Raw genomic sequence first — 19,815 nt, 5'->3', positions numbered from 1 at the left:
GGCCAGGGCCTCGGCCTTCAAGGCCAGCATCCCCCTCTCACTGGGGCACCACACAAACTTCAGGGCTGGGGCCATGCTGCAGCTCAGCGGCACTCCCTTTGTTCTTTGTCTTGTTTTTTTTTGTTTTTTTTTCTTTTTGGGTCACACCCGGAGATGCACAGGGGTTACTCCTGGCTTTACACTCAGGAATCACCCTTGGCGGTGCTCAGGAGACCATATGGGATGCTGGGAATCGAACCCGGGTCGGCCGCGTGCAAGGCAAACGCCCTACCCGCTGTGCTATCACTCCAGCCCCTTGTGTTTTTTTACTTTGCATGGGTGAGGCCCGGGTTTAATCCTGGCACCCTGGCCCCACCCGCTCACCATGCCCCCAAGCAAACCACAAAAAGTCTGTCAAAAGCAAATGGGAGAGGTAGCTGGGAGAGCCTGGGCTGCAGCTCCCTGTTGCCCGCAGGGCACTGGACCCGCCAAAAGATCCCACCTGGGAGTGGCAGGATCCACCCAGAGGGGCCTGTGGGATCCCCTCCCGAGTATATCTTCAGGGCATCGGTCAGGGCTGTGTGCCTAACGGTCAAGGTACTAGACAGAATTCTACTATGTAACAATTGTGCACCTCATTCTTTAATTTTGCCAAGTTTCCCAGCTTACTGATGCATAGGTGAACGCTCAGTGTCTGATACTTAGCACCACCAGAGAAATGCCACAGGGGCAGGGGGAGCACGGGTCCCTGCAGAGAGAGGGGGCACGGGTCCCTGCAGAGAGAGGGGGAGCACGGGTCCCTGCAGAGAGAGGGGGAGCACGGGTCCCTGCAGAGAGGGGGAGCAATGGTCCCTGCAGAGAGGGGGAGCAATGGTCCCTGCAGAGAGAGGGGGAGCAATGGTCCCTGCAGAGAGAGGGGGAGCACGGGTCCCTGCAGAGAGAGAGGGAGCACGGGTCCCTGCAGAGAGAGGGGGAGCACGGGTCCCTGCAGAGAGGGGGAGCACGGGTCCCTGCAGAGAGAGGGGGAGCACAGGTCCCTGCAGAGAGAGGGGGAGCACGGGTCCCTGCAGAGAGAGAGGGAGCACGGGTCCCTGCAGAGAGAGGGGGAGCACGGGTCCCTGCAGAGAGAGGGGGAGCACGGGTCCCTGCAGAGAGAGGGGGAGCACGGGTCCCTGAAGAGAGAGGGGGAGCACGGGTCCTTTTGAGGCGTGGGGGCGGGGGCGCACGGTCTAGGAGAATTCAAGGAAACCAACTTCCACCACGCAAACCGCAGGCCTCCGTCCAGCTCCGGGGCCTCGAGCGGGGCTGCCCGGGACCCCGCGCCGCCAGCAGCGCCGGCCCCCCGGCTCCCCGCGGCCGAAGCCGAGGCCCCGCGGGGGCAGGAGACCGCGCGCAGCGCCCAGATGCTTCTCCCGCAGGCGCGCGGGGGCCAAAGGGCCCGAAGCAGACGCTGCAAAGGGGGTTTCCGAGGGAACAACGGACGCGGCAGCGCTCCAAGCCGCCAATCCTGAGCCCCTCAAAAAGGGGCTGGGGCAGGGGGCCACTGACAGGCCCCCGGGAGCGCCCGCCCAGTCGGCCTCGCCGCACAGACCCGCCGCCCGCTTCCCCCGTCCCCACCTAGACGCCCCAAGCAAGACTCGGTGGAGTCAGAACCCAAACCCGCGCACCTGCAGGACCCCCGCCGGGCAGAGGCGCGCTGCGATTGGGCCACGCAGGTGTCACTCAAGGGCAGAGTCTAGAAAAGGGGCCCGGCGACCGCGGCGCCCCCACAACACCGGGCCGGGGGGCGAGGCCGCCGGCGCCCCCGCCCAGGAGACGGCGCGGACGGCGTTCTCGGGGGCCCCCCCGCGGCTCCCCCCGGCAAATAGCGCCCCGGAACCTCCCCAGCGGCGCTTTACCTGGCGGCCGCCGCCACCGCCGGGGTCGGGGTCGGGCGAGCGCCCCTCGCGACCGTTAAACTCGAGGGAGCGTGCGCGCGCCCCGCGTCCGCCGCCGATTGGCTGCTCGGAGCGGGCGGGGCGGGGCGTCGACACTAGGGCCCACCCACCCCCGACTTCCGGTCCGGCGGCCGCGGGTCGCGGGAGGCGGGGCCGCTGTCGAGCCGTCTCGGTGGATTGGCCCGCCGGAGCCGCGCCCCAGTCTCTCGCATGCGCAGTTCGCAAGAGTGAGGCCGAAGCTGGGGAGGGCGGACGCCGCCGAGCGGGGAACGGCGCGTGCGCAGAGGCCGCGGCGCGATTGGTGCGCCGAGCCCCACTGGGGTTCCCGCAGGAGCTCGGGGGCGGGAAGTAGGTCCCCAGGCCAGGTAAGAGCTCGCCCGGGCCGGACACGGAGTGGGGTCCAGGAGACCCCGGGTCGCCCCAGCCCTTGCCCGGAGGCCCCGAGGTTGCTGGTCGTGCAGCAGGCGCTGCCCCCGGCCGCGGGCCCTGGCCGCGCGGCCCCCGTTTCCCGGTGAGCAGGTGCCTCTGCTCACTCAGCGGCCTCGTCTCGGCTGAGCCTCCTCGGAGCACCCAGGGGCCACCTGGTGCGCGAGTCCGGCTGTCCCCGCGCCCGACGCAGCCGCCCTTAAGGCCCAGCCCTGCCCTCCGAGGCCGTGGTTCCGCGGGCCACTGGTGTCGGGGACGTGAGTGTGTCAGGGCACGGCCTGAATAGAACGAGAGCTCTGCATTTCCTCCTGCAGGGCACGAGGGTCGGGGCCACGTGGGGCTCTGTGGCTCTGTGCCCCCCGGGTTGACCCTGGACCGCAAACCCAGGCTGGCGACATGCACAGCCTGTGCTCTGCCCACTGAGCCACCTCCTTGGCCCTTCAGGCCCCATTTGAGGGTGTGGTTCTCCGCGGGTCCCTGATTCCTGTCACCACGGCTTCAGATGTGAGTGGACAGTGGCTGGTTCTTCTGTGCTAGTAACACTAAAGCTCATGGTCTGTTAGCTAAAGTGTCACTGTGTCTTGCTGAGATTTGGTGGTGGTGGTGGTTTGCTTTGGGGGGCCTTGCATACCCAGCAGTGCTCAGGGCTTACTCGTTGCCAGGCACTGGGAAGGGCAAATGGGGTGCTGGGGATCAAACCCGAGTTGGCCACATGTCAGGCGAGCACTGTGCTACCTCTCCAGCACTCTCACTGTTGCATGTTTTCATTTCCAGGGCATACTGGGCAGTCAGGGCTTGTTCCTGGCTCTGTGCTCAGGGATCACTCTGGCGGGCCCAGGTGGTGGGTGGGGAGAGACCCAGGCCCGGGTCAGCTGGGTGCAAGGTGGGCACCTTTCCTGCTCCAGTATCTCTCCAGCCCTTCTCGTTAATGTTTGCATCTGAACATTGATCATCTCTGGAGCCAGTTCACTGCATCAAAGCAAAAACAAATTGGCGAACTCCTTTTAAATCTGAATTCCTGTTAAACACGAAAGGAAATGAGGGGGACTGTCTGGGGGCAAACCCAGCAGTGCTCTGGGCTACTCCGTGTCAGGCACTGCCTGTGCTCAGTCCCTTGGACCTTCTCGCCAGCCCACAACGGGGCCGCTTAAATACTCTTTCTACTCCAGCCCATCTGGTGTTCCAGAGCTACAGTAGATGGTTCCGAAAGATTTCCGCGTCTAAAGCAGGACATGATTTCACGAAGGTGCTTTTATCTTCCTTATGAAATTGCTGGGAGCCGGGTTATCTCTTGGCATCATAATTATCTCCTTGGCACATGATTTCATAGACTATTATGACCTCACCAAACAGCCATTGGGAATTTCTGGTTTTCAAGTACTTCTCGCGTTAGACATACCAGGTAAATAATCTGCAGGTCACTCTCCTAGAGGCCGTGGCCCTTTCAGTCCTAAACAAAAGTGTGTGAAATCATCAGTCTGATTGGGTTGTCAGGTCACCGTTCCGTTGGTCATTGGTCATAGGTTGCTTTGGTGAGCTGACACCATGGGATGGGGGGTGGGCACTGCCACCAGTTCCAGCCCGAGCCAAATCACAGCCGCTCCATCTCGGAATGTTCCAGCACTGGGATGGCAGGTAGCTGGACTGTTTGAGTAGAAGAGGTGAGATTCGAAAGTGGGAGGATGGTCGCTTGGTTTTAACGCCCATTTTGCTGGGAGCACCAGTGCTCTTTGAAACCCAGGTTAGTATTACGTAGCACTGGAGCACTGTTATCCCGTTGTTCATCGATTTGCTTGAGCGGGCACCAGTAAGGTCTCCATTGTGAGACTTGTTACTGTTTTAGGCATATCGAATACACCACCGGTAGCTTGCCGGGCTCTGCCGTGCGGGCGGGATACTCTCGTAGCTTGCCGGGCTCTCCGAGAGGGACGGAGGAATGTAACCCAGGTCGGCCGAGTGCAAGGCAATCACTCTACCTGCCACGCTGTCGCTCCGCCCTAGTATTATGTATTTCTCAGAAAATCATTCTCCACTCCTGGAGTGTGCAGGGGGCATGCAGTGCCAGCCCGGACGCCAGGCCTCCTGCGTGCAAAGCCTGTGCCCAGAGAGCCATCTTCTCAGCCCCTAGTGCACTGTGACGCCCGGGGCCATGCTAAAGTCCGGTGTTGTCAGGACTCTTCTAGAACATCAGTGCATTAGAACAGATCTGAGGGTCTTCTCTTGTTTCAGATGGCCCAGTTTTGCAATCCCATGTGATCACCCCTCCCCCCGTGAGCAAGATCAATATTCATTTCATTGTTGAAATGGTTTCCCGCCGCCTCGCAGCCGTGGCCGGGAGCCCCAGACTCGATCCCTGCCATCACTGGGCCCTGAGCATCACAGGCTGTGGGCCTCCAAAGAGAAATGCAGAGTGAGCCCCCCCCCGCCCCCGCCAGGCCCCGCAGGGGCGAAGTGGGGGGGGGCCGACCGCTCCCCACCTCACTCCAGCTGCACATCTGTTCCTTTGTTTAGTTTGAGAACCTAGGACCCTGCCTTTTGAGGCAAAACAAATTACGGATTTTAGGCAGTTGAGGTCCAGAAGTTGAGTCCAGAGATGAAAATAGACTCCGGTCCCTTTTTTCGTCTTAGAGGTGCCCTGGAAGGCAGCTGCTCCCCAGAGGGGGGGCTGTGGGGGGCCAGCCTCCTGCCCACAGTGTGGCAACTGGGGTGCTTGGCTGGTCAAGTGCAGTGACCCTCCAGGAGCCCCAGAGTGGCCCAGCTGTGGCCTGTTGGCCGCGCCGTGGCAGGGGTCCTGGCACGGGGGAGACACCCCCCAAAGGCGCTGCGCGGGTGCGCGTGCCCAAGGCCTTTATTTCTGCTCGCTCGGCCCCTTGGAAGCGCCCGAGGTGCGGGGAGCTGGGGGGGCGACTCCTGCCGCTTCCTGCTTCTCTCTAAAGCCTGACGTGCTCCAATTTCAGCAGCGCTGATTGTTCCCCAAAGACTCTGGGTCGCTCTGTGGGCATCACAAAACCTGAAATCCAATCCGTGCTCCTGTCTGGGCTTTGGGGACGGGGAGCCAGGGGCGTGTTTGTCATTTTCAGCAGTCACTGGCTTAGGGCCAGCGCCCCAGGAGATGCTGAATCCTCAGAACTGCCTGATGGGCGGGAACAAAGAGCCGGTCGCCGCACCGGGGACCCTGCTGGACCTCAGCTGGGCGGGAGACCGGCCAGAGTGTGTGTCACTCGGAACTAGGGCAGGCGGCGGGCTGCAGAGCCCTGAGAACACGACTCCGCCCGTCTGGGACTCGACATCTCAGCGCCGCGCCTGCCTTTGTGGCTGCACTGCGTGCCAGGTGGGCAGCCCTGGGCTCATTGTCCAGCTAGCGGAAGGGCAGCCCCAGAGGGCCAGGCCGGGTTCCGTGATGAATCCAAGCCAGGGCCGCCGTGGACACACAAAGGAATTCTCTTCTGCAGCCTGAAAGCAGACGGGAGGAGAGGGACGTTCTGGACAGCGGACAGACACATTCACCCGATGTCTGGGGAGACGATTCTTTGTTGCAAGGGATTTCCGGAGCGAGAGTGGTAGCATAGCGGGTAGGGTGCTTGCCTTGCCTGTAGCCTACCTGGGCTCAGTCCCCATATGTTCCCCCCAGCACCTGGTGTGGGGGGTGTGTGCAGAGCCTAGAACAACCCCTGAGCATCGCTGGGTGTGGCCCAAAAACAAAATTTTCGGAAAAAAAACAGCCCTGGGGCCAGAGATAGTATAGCATGGAGGGCGTTTGCCTTGCACGTGGCTCACCTGGGTTCGATCCCCGGCATCCCCCAAGCACCGCCAGGACTGTAATTTCTGAGTGCAGAGCCAAGAGGAATCCCTGAGCATTGCCAGTGTGACCCAGAAAGCCAAGAAAATAATTACAAAGAAAGAAAGAAAGAAAGAAAACAGCCCTGCTCGGTCTTTTCCTCAGGCGGCTGCTTCTAAAAATCTTTCACAAGACAGTTTTTGCAGGACCTGCATTGCCCTGCGGGGTCGAGGCCACTCACCAGCCCACGCGTCACCTGACACGGGCGGGCCAGCCCTGATGTCACCCTCTGCTCGGAAGCACCCGTGGGAGGTTTGGGAAGTGTCTGTCACTTGACTCATTTCCCAGGGAAGGCCTCGAAGGCCTGTTTGTCCAGCCACTGAGACACGCTGCACTGAAGGGCCCGAGCAGTAGGAGGCTGTGCCGCCCCCGCCCGCGTGGTCCTGAGTCCGAGTGCCGGGGGTCACATGTGCAGCCTGCCTCCGACTCTGGGGGCTGTGAGCACAAAGGCGTGGCCCCCGCAGCACCGCAGCCGTGGGCGCCCACACCCCCATTCATCGTGGCCAAGAGGGGAGGGGAGTTAGGCGACGGCCATCAGCGCTGGAGGAAGCCCCAGCCTGGGTCCATGTGGGCCCGCCCGGGCACATAGGGCAGCTCCGCGGTGTCCACTGACCGCAGGTGAGAGGTGAGGGGGCGGGGGGACAAAAGGCAAGCACGCCCTCCCTCCTCGGGATCCAACCCACAGCCCGGAGCTAGGTGGGCAGCTCTGGCGTGAACAGCGGCCAAGGGCAGCACAGACCCTTCCCAGCCCAGGGGGTGCCCCATGCTGTATGGGTCACAGCTGGCGATGCTCAGGGGTCACTCCTGGCTCATGCACTCAGGAATCACTCCTGGCGGTGCTCAGGGGACCCTATGGGATACTGGGAATCGAACCCGGGTCGGCCGCGTGCAAGGTAAACGCCCTCCCCGCCGTGCTATCGCTCCAGCCCCCTGCCACTTGCTCTTGCCCAGCCACCTAAGTGGACAGCTGCTCTGCCCATTCTCACCACGACAGGACACGATCCTGTTCGTCTGTCGGGCCTCAGCTGAGTCCAGGCTGAGACCCCAACTGGCTCTCCGGGCGCCCCGGCTCCAGGGAGAGGGCCCGGCCTTGCCCAACCCTCCCTCCACTGCAGGGCACCGGGCACCTCCGTGAAACCCACCCGCCGGCCGGCCTGGCGCCAGCGCCAGTTGGATCCTGTTACTGGCAGCGCCTGTGTGGGGACAGATGTTCCCATTCAAATCCATGACGCTGGAGACATTGAGAACAATCACGCCAGTGACTGATAGTGACACTCCCCGCGTCAGCCTGTAGGAATAGACTGTCCACGCTCGGGTCTCAGCGGTTCCGAGCGACCTCACTGGGCTCGACTCTGGTCCCCATCCTTGAGGGGCAGCTCCGTATCTTTACCCAATCCCAGCCCCATTCTTTTTGGATTTTTTTTTTTGCTTTTGGCTTTTTGGGTCACACCCTGCGATGCTCAGGGGTCACTCCTGGCTCTGCACTCAGGATTCACTCCTGGCAGTGCTCGGGGAACCATGTGCGATACTGAAATCAAACCCAGGCCGGCCGAGTACAAGGCAAACACCCTACCTGCTGTGCTGTTGCTCCAGCCCCCCCCCCGCACCCCATTCTTTACTCTCCAAACCAACCTCCTCTCCCTGCACCTCTGGGCAGTGGGGGGCTCTGCAGTTCCCTTGGTCGGCTGGAGCCGGGCACCTGGAGCAGGTGGTGCAGTGCGGCTGCACCTTGGCCTCGGCGGGTTTCCCAGCGCCGCCTGAGACGCTGTTTCCTGTCCAGCCCAGGTCCTGCCCGCAAGGCCCTCGCCATGTACCCGTGGGCTCTGCTGCGCACGCCCTCGCCGCTGGCCAGAATGTGGATGGGGCCGTGGGGACCGTGGCTGTGGGGCAGGCCCGCAGTTTCGCAGATCCCAAAGGCGGGCAAGAAGGACGGCCCCGCCCTGCTGGACCTGGCCGAGAGCGACCTGGAGGAGCAGTTTGTGAAGGGACACGGGCCCGGGGGCCAGGCCACCAACAAGACCAGCAACTGCGTGGTGCTGAAGCACGTGCCCTCGGGCATCGTGGTCAAGGTAGGGGACTCGCTGCCCGGCCAGGTCGGTGCCCCCCACCCCGTGCGGTGTCCTGAGCCCCAGGGGGCCCGCTGGCCCCTGCTCACAGCCTCACCACGGGGCAGCAGCAGCAGGGCTGGACTGGACGCGAGATGACCCTTTCTGCCACTGGGCAGAAGCCTGTGAGTGCTTAAGGAACACGCGGGGAGGCGGGGGTGGTACAGCCGGGAGGGCACTGGCCTTGCACATGGCCAACCTGGGTTGGGTCCCCCAAACCCACCAGGAGTGACCCCTGGGCACAGAGCCAAGAGTAATAAGCCTGCCGGGTGTGACCCAAAAACAAATTGAAGAAAGTGGGGCTGGAGTGATAGCACAGCGGGGAGGGCATTTGCCTTGCACACGGCCAACCCGGGTTCAATTCCCAGCATCCCATATGGTCCCCCGAGCACTGCCAGGAGTAATTCCTGAGTGCAGAGCCAGGAGTAACCCCTGAGCATTGCCAGGTGTGGCCTAAAAAGCAAAAAAATAAAATGAAGAAAGTTATAAATCGTCGTTTCATAGAACTTTCTTCAAAGTTGGTTTTGTACCAACTTTGGTACAAAAAAAATGAAGTTATAAATCATCATTTCATAGAACTTTCTCCAAAGTTGGTTTTAGCCTTCCCTCTCACTTCACGGCTGTCTTCTGCCAAGTCGCTGGGCAAGGCCCTGCTCCTGATAACCCCGGGGTTACAATAATGCCATTTTCCTCCTCCAGCCAGAACTCTGTGCAAAGGGTTCCCTGTCTACACGCTAGAGGCTGGGCTGCTACTTTGAAAATCATTTTGGAACTTCACGTTATCGGAGTTACTGTTCCAAGTCCCTCCCTCACACACAAAGAGCTGCCTCGTACCCCTGTGGGGAGCCAGCACGTGTCCGCCTGGCCCTGATCCGCCCCGACCCCCCATCCGGCCCCTCACGCCCTCTGGCCTTCCCTTGCAGTGCCATCAGACGCGCTCCGTGGATCAGAACCGGAGGCTGGCTCGCAAGATCCTACAGGAGAAGGTGGATGTTTTCTACAACGGCGAGCGCAGCCCTGTCCACCAAGAGAGACGGGAGGCAGAGCGGAAGAAACAGGAGAGGAAAAAGAGAGCGAAGGAAAGCTTAGAAAAGAAGAAACGACTCAAAGAGCTCCGGGAATCGAGTCAGAGTGTCCAGTGAGAGACTGGCGACGCCGCAAGGGCTGGCAAGGAAGGAGGGGGGTTTGCGGGTCACACCCGGTGATGTTCAGGTTATGCCTGGGTCTGCGCTCAGGAATCACTCTGGGGGGCGGGGGGCTAACACGAGTCAGCCCCTTACCTGCTGGACACTCTGGCTCTTGGCCACCATTTAAAGTCACTGACGCCCCTCAGAAATCCTTCCGACCCAGACAAAGGCTACCAAGTGCCAAGTACAGAGGCTGAGGGGGAGGGGCGGGGCACCCGAGGAGGTGTAGGAGGGTCCCTGCTGCTCCAGGCCCCATCAGAAGTGCCTGTCTCGGGGCTGGAGCTATAGCACAGCGGGTAGAGTGTTTACCTTGCACGCGGCCGACCCGAGTTCGATTCCCAGCATCCCATAGGGTCCCCTGAGCACCACCAGGAGTGATTCCTGAGTGCAGAGCCAGGAGTAACCCCTGAGCATCGCCGGGTAGGACCCAAAAAGCAAAAAAAAAAAAAAGTGCCTGTCGCAGGACAAGCTAGCCTCGGGACCGACGCCAGGCCCCCATCTCAGTTGGGGGCCTGCAGCCCATCTGGGAGGGTGGGCAGATAGCATGTGCCCCTGAGCACCAGAGGAGAGCAGGACCAGAGCGAGGGGCCTGGGGCAGCGGCCCCGGCTCTCTCTGAGACTGCTGCTCATTTTTCATTTGTGTTACTTCCGGTGCCAGGACTAAGGCCGGGCCAGGCAGGTGCCTCCACCATCAGCTGCAGCCCCAGTCCCAGGGAGCTGTTGCCAAAATTCCGCTTAAACATCTAAGGAACCCGGGGCTGGAGCAATAGCACAGCGGGTAGGGCATTTGCCTTGCATGCAGCCAACCCGGGTTCGGTCCCCCAAGCACCACCAGGAGTAATTCCTGAGCATCGCCGGGTGTGACCCAAAAAGCAAAAAAAAAAAAAAAAAAAAACTCAAAAAACTAAGGAACCCACATGTTAATACAAATTGTTAATGAAAATAAGCTTTATTACATCAAGTAATAAATACATACAAAGATGCAAATGTTTTTAAGTCATTTTCTTCCAGATGTTTGGAGCAGCGTACAGGAGGCAAAACTGAAATCCTAGTCTTGGTCGGAAAGCCTTCGGGCCCTTGGAGCCTGGCGGTCGCTCTTCCTTCTGTATTTATAACCTGTGCATGTAAGAACCTGACCTCGAAGCACTAACAGTCATGCAGATGCTTAAGCAGGAAAGTTCCCGAGAGTGGGGTCTACGCTGGCAGGGGGACTGGGGGCACGCTCAGGTCTGCGGCCGCCGAGGCCACAGCCAAGGCCAAGGTTTCCGGCACCTTTTGTTTGAATCGATGCTTAAAGGAAAAACAAAAACAAACCCAGAGTGTTGCTAGCTATTCAGAAACGCAAATTCTAATCAACTGGGAAGGACGCCTTCCCGGGTCCCAGCCAAGGAACCGCAGGAAGAGAAACAGTTACATTTTGAAAACAAGAATTCCGCGTTTCCGGACTCCTGGCAGTCGGTGCTAGGACCTGGCGTTGCGCTCGGTTTCGGCCAGACACTCTCGAACCAGGCCTCGCGCGTGGATGATGCCTGCGAGCAGAGCAGAGGCTCAGGGCCCAGAAACACCCTCCCGGCCCGGGCACCCCGGCTCTGGGCTGCCCACACCCCCCCTGAGCTGGAGGAGGAGCCGGCCCGGCCCTACCCCTAAGCCCTTCTGTGTTGGTTGTAACCGTTTTTCTTTTTTTTTTTTTTTGTTCCCACTGGGAAGAAAGAGATCAGCTAGTGGCCTTAAGAATGACCTCAGGGAGGGGGTCATGGGGGGCATCGATGTGGCCTGAGGCAGCACACGCCTGACCTGTCCCTCAGACCTGCCTGGCAGCCTCTCTCCACGTGGCCACAGCGGTCAGTGGGACGGCCATGCTGTCACAGGACACACGATCCCCCTCAGCCCCAGAGTTCACTCGGCTCAGGGCTGGGCCTGGCCGCCCTCACCAGCTTCCCGGGGTCTCAACCCCCACGCTGCCCTGACCCCCGGCATTCGGGGGCCTGCTGGGCTGGCCAGCAGCTGCCTGACAGCAGCGAGACCCTGGGCTGCCCCCGCACTCATCTGGGACAGCGTCACGCCAGGAGCCGGGCCCGGGCTGCTCGCCTGCGCCCAGGGGGCACCTACTGAAACAGAAGCCCCTTCCCCGTGCTCCCGCTCCCTCTGAAGGCAAGCACGCCCCCAGGGCGCAGGGTGCGGCCCACCTCGCTTCAGCCGCTCCATAGCGCTCTTGCTGCCCGCGTACGTGGGCCGGATCTCCTTGCCCAGCTCCTCGATGATGGCCAGCAGCTCCGCGTACTTGCTCTGCGGCACCTGGCTGCTGCCACTCCCCTGGAACCCGAAGGAAAAGCGTTCACGGGGGTTGAGCCCCAAATCCAGGACCCCCTTGTGGCCGCAGCAAGGCCAGGAGGTCTGGGTGGCGCCCACTGAGGAGACCGGGGCCTGAGGGTCCAGACCCGGGGCTGGCAGGGCTGCGGAAGTCACCGAAGGCCGCACTGAGGGAGGCCAGACCGCAGAGGTCCCGGCAAGTGTCCCTCTTTCCCCTGCTGCTCCTCCCTCCTCCCGCCCCTCCTCCTCCTCGCCCTCGCCTGCTCCCCCCTCCTCTGCCGCCTCTGCCGCCTGGCCTGCTCCTTCCTCCCCTGGGCCTGGAGGTGCTCCCTGCGGTCCTCCCGCAGCCGCCGCAGGGCCAGGGCCTGGCGCTGCCTCCAGACTGTGTGTCTCGCCATCCTGCGGCTCCGGGACAGCCGCCACCCCACCCAGCAACTGCCACCAGGGTGACCTCGGAATGTGACCACATTCTGGGGACCCTGGGACCTCTGTCTGCGGCCGCAGCCAAAGGGAGGGGACGAGTCCCGGGAACCCCCCTACCAGCAGCACCCCAGGGGCCCAGAACACAGTGGGGACACACCCGGGGTGCGGCCCCCGAGAACCGGGGCAGTGCTGGGCGCCTGCCCCCCCGCCCGCCCCCTTGCCCAGTACCTGCGTGTAGCCCAGGGAGGGCGGCCCGTAGTCGCTGAGCAGCTGCCGGTACTGGGAGGACGAAGCCATGCTGGTGGAGGGCGCGTGGACGCTGCCGGCTGGGATGAAGGAGACCATCAGATGCGGCACCCGCCCCGGCCCGGGCTGGGCTGGACGCTGCTCTGCACCCTGGGGCGGCCCCCATCCGTGGCCAGTGCTGATCTAACACAGGCCCCCTGGCCGGCCGGTCCAGGGCCACGAGCCACACTGCGCCCAGGGGGCCCTGGCCGAGGACAGCAGGGCCTGGGGGGACATGCCCTCTTGGCAGGCGCAGAGGCTGCAGACAGAGCCAGAAGGTGGGGCCCACCCGGCTGGGGGGGTCCTCAGAGACACCCCATCTGAGCCCCTCCCACGCTCCCCCAGGAGAGGGGCAGACCCAGGCCTGGTCAGGGGCCGGGAGACCTGGGGCCGGCCCAGCGGAGGCCAGTGGGTCCGTCCAAGCGGCCATGGGCGGCGAGTCACTCCCCCTCCCCCCCACAGGCACTGGTGCCAGGCGGGCCCAGCCTCCAGGGTGCGGGCAGGAAGGGGGCCCAGGAGGAGCCTGAGACCCTGGCAGCCCTGAGGGAGAGGCTCGGTCCCGTGGCAGGGGCCTGGCTGTGCTGGGTCTCCCCCTCCCCGGCCCCTGCTGCCCCCACCTGCATCTGGCCAGGTCAGGGTCAGCCTCAAGCCCCCAGAGGCACCTGCCCCCGCAGAGCTGGGAGGGGCACCGGGAGCTGGAGGGTCGCGCACAAGACACGCGTCCCGCAGGCCTCCACCTCACCCCAGACCTTCGGGGTGGGCACTCAGGCTCTAGGCCAGACCCGCAGGGATCCCAACACCACCTCGGGCGGTGTCTGAGGCAAGGCTCGAAGGGGATACGGAGGGGGAGGGGCACAGGCCCCCCAGCTCGCACGTGTTCGAGTGTGTATGTGAGTCTGTGAGTTGCGTGCATGAGTATAAAAGTACATAAATGTGTGAGTGTGCGTGTATATGTAAGTGTATGTGTTGAGCATGTGTGTATACAAATGTGAGTATATGTGAGCTGAGTATAAATGTGCGTAAACGTGTGTGTGGAGTGTGTGTGAGTGTGTGTACGTCTGTGAGTGTAAATGAGCTGAGCGAGTGTGGCTGAGAGCAAACGTGTGACTGTCACCTCCCAACACCGGGGCAGGGTCCGCGGGGGCCGGCAGCTCCGTGTCTGACCCGAGCAGGCCTTTCCCTCTGCGCCTCCTGGCCGGAGCTGGCAGGAGCCACTGACCGCGCTTGCGGTCACTGTGCGCCGGCTGGTTCTGGGGCGTGAGGCCGCGGGCAGGGGAGACCCTATTTCTACGCCTGCCTCCTGGGGACGCGGGGGGGCCGGGAGCGAGCGGCAGGGGAGGCGGGCGCGGGGCTGGAGGGGACCCGCCCGGGACAGGTGCAGGGGCCGGGCCGGGCCGGGCGAGCTCCCCGCCCCCACGGCAGACAAAGGCGCCGGGCCGGGCGCTGGCGGCCTTCCCGCCACTTGGGGCGCCGGGGGGGCGTCTCCGGCGAGCGCGGGGGCTTTGTCTAACTCGAGCCGCGGAGGGGGCGAGGGCGCGCGGCTGGCGGGGGGCCGGGCGGCGGCGCGAGAGTCCATCTTGGATGCCGATGGCAGGGGGCGCGCGGGCCGGGGTCCGGGGGTGGCGCCCCGGGCCGGGCGTGGGCGCAGGCAGGCGGCAGAGAGGCGCGACCCGGCGCCGGCGGCCCCGAGCGGGTCCCCGCCTGCGACCCGGCCCCGGTCCCCGGGGTCCGGTGCGGGGGTCGCCCCCGCCCTGCCGCCGGGGAGGGCCGGTGCCCGCCACCCCCGAGCTGCCCCGGCCCCGGGAAGTTCGCCCCGGCGCGCGCTCGGCTTCCGGGGTCCCGCGGCCGGGGGCGCGGCGGGTCCCGCTGCCAGCGTGGCTCGGGGCGCGGCCTCCCGCTGCGCGTGTGCGCCGGGCGCGCGGGGACAAAGCCGGCCACCCCGGACCGCGGTCCCGCCCCGTCCCTCGGGGTCCCCGGCGCGACCCCGAGCCGCCCGCCAACTTCTGGCAGAGTTTCTGGGACCCCCGCTGCACCCCGGGCGCGCGGGGCGGGCGCCGCTAGGCCCAGAGCGAGGGTCCCGGGGCCGGGGGCGCTGACCCCCCCCCCGCCGCCGCCCTCACGTCCCCGGCGCCGAGCACGCCCGCGCGGGGGACCCCGCGGGTCCGGTCCTGGGCACCCCGTGACCGGCGCTCTGCGCCGAGACCCCGCGGCCCCGGAGTGCGGGGCCCGGCCGGGGACCCCCCAGCGCCCCCCGGTCCGCCGCTCCCCGCCCCCACGGCTGGGGCCCGTGCGCGCCGCCCCCCACCCGGCCCGCGCCGCGCGCCCCGGAGAACTCGAGCGCCGGGGACCCCCCCACCGGTCCGCGCCGCGCGCCCCGGAGAACTCGGGCGCCCGGGACCCCCACCCGGTCCGCGCCTCGGAGAACTCGGGCGCCGGGGACCCCCACCCGGCCCGCGCCCGGGGACCTCGGGCGCCGGGAACCCCCCCGCCCGCACCCCGGGGACCTCGGGCGCCGGGCCCCCTCCCGGCCCGCGCCCCGCCGGAGAACTGGGGCGCCGGGCCGCTCCCGGCCGTGACTCACCCGCGCTGAGGGCGCCGGGCATGTGCGCGGCCGAGTGGGGCTTGTAGGCCATGGCGGGGCGCGGGGCCGCCGCAATATGGCCGTGCGCGCCCTCCGGCCGCCGCCGACCCCCGGGCCCCGCGCGCCGCCAACTTCGGGCCGGAGGGGGCGGCCCGGCGTCAGGGCGGCTCCGCCCGCCGCGCGCCGCGCGCAACTTGGCAAAGTTTTTGGGGGTCCGGGGCGGGGCGGGGCGGGGGCGGCCCGGGCTGCGGGGCGCACGGTGGAAAATTACCTGGAGAAAATGGAGGCGGCGGCGCGGGCCGGGCCCGGGACCAGCCCCCCAACCCCGCGCCCCGGGACCAGCCCCCCAACCCCGCGCCCCGGGACCAGACCCCCAACCCCGCGCCCCGGGGCCAGACCCCCAACCCCGCACCCCGGGACCAGACCCCCCAACCCCGCGCCCCGGGACCAGACCCCCAACCCCGCGCCCCGGGACCAGACCCCCAACCCCGCGCTCCGGGACCAGACCCCCCAGCCCAGCGCCCCAGGACCAGACCTTGCGCCCGCACCCCGAGACTAGACCCCCGCGCCCCGCGCCCAGACCCCAACCTCGCGCCCCGGGACCAGACCCTTGCGCCCTGCACCCCGGAGCCAGCGCCCCGCACCCCCGACCAGACCCCACACCCCGCGCCCGACCAGCGCCCCGCACCCCCGCTCAGCCCCCCCGCCCCGCGCCCAGCAGGCCCCGGCCCGGCACCCGCACCCACCCGGGGGCGCAGCGCTGCGGGGCGCCTCGGCTCGACGCTGCCTTTCGGGGGCTCGAGCGGAAACTTGGCGAAGTTCCGGGTCGCCCGGACTTGCCATCCCGCGGCCGAGCCCACCTCAGCCGCTCCCCAGCTCCCGCGGCGACGAGGCGGGCGGGCGACCGCGGGCTCCGGGACACACCAGGTCCCCACCCTCCCGGCGCGCGGCACAGGCTCGCCAGGCACCCGCGCGGCGGCGGCGTCTGGCCGGCCCGGGAAGGGGCAGCCGCCCCCGCCCCCGCTCACCACCGCCCGGCTTCTGCAGTTTCCGTGCGTTGTTTTTTTTTTTTTTTTCTTAAATAAAACTCCGAGATTTTATTTCATGGATAAATATATGGCGTTCTGTTCCGCCTGGCCTCTCGTGAACCGGAGTGCCGCTGTCCCCAAAGCATACGGCAATCACATAGCAGCGTTGGAGATACGTATATATCTCCAAACTATATGTATATCCAAAGCTACTATGTGTGTACAGATACATGGATATATCCATATATATATGTATATATATATATATATAGAGAGAGAGAGAGAGAGAGAGAGAGAGAGAGAGAGAGCGTGGGGGCATTTGCCTTGCACACAGCCAGCCTGGGTTCAATCCCCGGCACCCCATATGGTCTCCCAAGCCCGCCAGGATTGATCCCTGAGCACAGAGCCAGGAGTAAGTTCTGAGCATCACTGGGTGTGGCCCATTCTCCCCCGCACCCCCCCGCAAAAAAAAAAAAAGCATTGGGTGACACCCAGGATTCCTTCCAGTGGGGGATCCCTCCTAGCAAGGCTCAGGTGGGGGCCATCTGAGCTGCGGGGGATGCAACCAGGGTTGGTCACTGCACCTTAGCCCCTGGACTGGCTCTCTGGACACTGTCAATTTGAAAATTTTTAATTAGTGAAACAAATATGGTGACTTGATATTTATGGGGGGAGGGGCATTGGACTACACCTGACAGTGCTCAGGCTTTATCCTGTCTCTGTGCTCAGGGGACCATATGGAGCTCCAAGGCTCACCTACCCACTTTATCTCTCTGGCCCAGGTGAACTTAGTATTTCATTTGATACAATATGTCCAAACCCCATTCTTTCAAACAGTAATGAATCTCAAGAAAATGAAAGCAGGAAGGGCCGGGGGCAACAGAACAGCCGGGAAGGTGCTTGCCTTGCATGTGGCTGACCGGTTTGATCCCTGGCATCCCATATGGTCCCCCAGCACTGCCAGGAGTGATTCCTGAGCACAGAGCCAGGAGGAACCCCAGAGCACCACTGGGTGTGGCCCAAAAACCAAAAATAAAATTAAATTTTAAATAAAGAAAATAAATGAAGGCGGATACACAGCTCTGAGGCACAGAGTTGGCTTTGTACTTAGCATGCGTCAGGCCGGGTCCCCTCCCACACACACTGAAGACAGTTCAGGTTCTTAGTCTTCCAAACCCATTGTGTATTTTGCCTCTTAATTCTGACTGGTCACAAAGCTCATGGCTGTGCACAGGCTCTCGCAGTGCAGAACTGGAGGCTCAGACAGCAGCTTTGTTAGCGGGGGAGGGTTCGTACCCCATGGTACTTTGCGCTTACTCCCAGCTCTGCTTTCAGGGACCACTTCTGGCAGGGTTGGGGGGTCAAGGGTCAAACCTGGGTCAGCTACGTGCAAAGCGAGCACCCAACTCACTTTACAATCTCTCTGGCCCCTGAACATCTCTGTCTGTTGTTTTGGGGCCACACCTGGCAGTGCTCAGCGTTTGCTTGTGGCTCTGCACTCAAGGATCACCTGAGGCCCAGACGGGACTGAACCTGGGTCAGCCCTGTGCCAGGAGAATGCCTCGTCCTATCTTTAGCCCCAGAAGGAATCATAAAATATTGTGTTTGTTTCCTGGGCCCACCCGGCTGTGTTCGGGGCACACTCCTGGATCTATGCCCAGGGATTGCTCCTGGGGGGCACAGGGGGACCATACACAGGGCCCGGACGGCGCCAAGTTGGCCACATGCAAGAAAGACACAGGACCCGATTCTTGCTCCATCCCCAGTTTGTCTTATCCTGTGTAACTTTCCCGAACTCACTGGGTCGCGTGTGGCTGTGTGCTTTATTTGTTCTGTCTTTTCAGCCACACCCAGTGGTACGTGGTGACTGCTCCTGGCTTTGTGCTCAGGGGTCACTCCTGGCGGTGCAGGGCAGGCTGCAGGAAAGGCAAGTGTCTGACCGGTGCACTAGTTCCCTGGCCCCTCTGGGATTAGGGATTCTTTGGGGCTTTCTAGATAGAAAATCCTGTCCTTCCTCCTTCCTGCCTACCTGGACTTGAACTTCCAGGGCAATGTTGAGAGGTTGAGAGCAAACTCCTTGCTTTACTCTTGACCTACGGGGGATATATATTTTTAGCCACAAAATATAATATTAGCGGCAGCTGTAAAGATAGTACAGTGGGTAAGGTGCTTGCACACAGAAGATCCCGGTTCAATCCCACATCCTATGTGGTCTCCTGAGCCCGCCAAGAGTGACCCCTGAGTGCAGAGCCAGGAGTCAGCCAGAAACACAGCCAGGTGTGACCCAAATACTTTCCACCAAAAAAAAAAAAAAGCTTCAGGCTTTTTACAGATTTTTTTTATTAAAATGATGCAACTCAGGGACCAGAGCAATAGTACATCAGGGAGGGCGCTTGTCGTGCATGCGGCTAACCTGGGTTCAATCCCCGGCAACCCATATGGTTCCAAGCGGACATCGCCAGGAGTGATTCCTGAGTGCAGAGACGGGAGCAACCCCTAAGCTTTGCCCTGGGTATGACCCAAAAAGCCGAAAACAAACAAAATGGGACACTCAGGGCCAGAGAGCCAGCTCAGAGGCTAGTGGACATGGTCTAGACGCCAGAGGGCAGGTTCCATCCACCAATAGGAGTTTCTGAGCATCACTGTGGTGTCCAAGGAGGAAACGAAATGCTACTCTGGGATATGTGGTGTGTGTGTGTGTGTGTGTGTGTGTGTGTGTGTGTGTGTGTGTGTGTGTGTGTGTGTGTGTGTGTGTGTATGTGCATGTGTTGGGGGTAGCAGTGCCCAGAAAGCCTGCGGGTTCCTCCTGGTATATCTCAGGCCTGTGGTGCTGAGGGTACCTGGGCCACCAGCTAGGGCTGCACCTGGCGGTGCTCGGGTCTCCCACAGCGGTGCCCAGGGATGCTCAGGGACCATGCAGTGGCTCGGATGGAGCCGGGATCAGACACGTGCCAGGCAAGCACCCTACCCACTGCTCTGTCTCCTGCCCCGTTGGGTGGGTTTATGAGTCCTGGAGTTGGCCAGAGACTTTTTGCATCAACTGAAATCCCGTGTTTTTACGTTTCCCCGCAGCCAACGCTGCACACTGACGCTAAGCGCAGGCAGACGCCTTGGTGGCGGCCGTCCGGTGTTTTACAGAACAGATCCTGCCCCTGGAGCTGCTGTCTGCCCTTTGCTCCCGCCAGGGCCGGCTGTGCTGCAGGCCAGCCTGGGTGTCACCTCGGAACTTCTTCATCCCCGAGTGAGACTTCCGGACACCAACTTGCCCTTCACTCCAGGGGGCAGACTCGAGTTCCCCCATGCCCAGCGCCCCACTAGCTGGGCTCTGGCGTCCCGCTCCCACCCGGGCCCTGCATGCAGCAACAGCCAGTCCCTCCCGGCCTCAGTGCGACCTCTGCGGGGGCGGACACGGCTTCTCTTCCTCTTCGGGCTCACATACCAGGCTGCCGTGACAGACCCCCGCCAGCCCAGCCTCCGGCCGCCACCCGCTCAGCCCTAGGCGGCCACCAGGCGTGCCAGGCCTCCCGGCTCCCCTCTGCTCTCCTGGGCGGGGCCTGCCCACGGCCTTCTCTGTCCCGTCTCTCCTTCCCCTTCTGAGGCTCGTCACAGGGGAGGGCCGGACCTAATCCAGCTGGTCTCGTCGCCGGATCCTTATGCTGTTCTGACGTTGGCAAACCATCTTTTTTTTTAACCAAAAAGTTTACGCTCCAGGTGCT

At 63.2% G+C, this 19,815-nt stretch overlaps 2 protein-coding genes across 3 annotated transcripts; one reads left to right on the top strand and one right to left on the bottom strand.

Annotated features, from left to right (window-relative positions):
• Positions 1-2,178: 2,178 nt before the first annotated feature.
• On the top strand, positions 2,179-10,344 carry MTRFR (mitochondrial translation release factor in rescue). The gene is made up of 3 exons (XM_004611147.2): positions 2,179-2,281; positions 7,961-8,249; positions 9,209-10,344. Exons 2-3 carry the CDS (start codon positions 7,989-7,991, stop codon positions 9,425-9,427), a joined length of 480 nt encoding a protein of 159 aa, XP_004611204.2. The 5' UTR covers positions 2,179-2,281; positions 7,961-7,988; the 3' UTR covers positions 9,428-10,344.
• Positions 10,345-10,390: 46 nt separating this feature from the next.
• CDK2AP1 (cyclin dependent kinase 2 associated protein 1) lies at positions 10,391-16,081 on the bottom strand. Of its 2 annotated transcripts, none has more exons than XM_055147403.1 (4): positions 15,818-16,081; positions 12,434-12,531; positions 11,659-11,785; positions 10,391-11,001 (listed from the first exon to the last, which is right to left on the bottom strand). In XM_055147403.1, exons 1-4 carry the CDS (start codon positions 15,912-15,914, stop codon positions 10,934-10,936), a joined length of 390 nt encoding a protein of 129 aa, XP_055003378.1. In that variant the 5' UTR covers positions 15,915-16,081; the 3' UTR covers positions 10,391-10,933. The 2 variants fall into 2 exon arrangements, with proteins under 2 accessions (XP_055003378.1, XP_055003379.1); XM_055147404.1 differs by lacking the exon at positions 15,818-16,081 and adding an exon at positions 15,072-15,268.
• Between the last annotated feature and the right edge of the window lie 3,734 nt (positions 16,082-19,815).

This window comes from Sorex araneus, chromosome 9 (assembly GCF_027595985.1).
Source record: "Sorex araneus isolate mSorAra2 chromosome 9, mSorAra2.pri, whole genome shotgun sequence".
NCBI classification, from domain to species: domain Eukaryota; kingdom Metazoa; phylum Chordata; class Mammalia; order Eulipotyphla; family Soricidae; genus Sorex; species Sorex araneus.
Note: the sequence above shows the minus strand (reverse complement) of the source record. Positions and strands in the feature narration are given on the sequence as shown.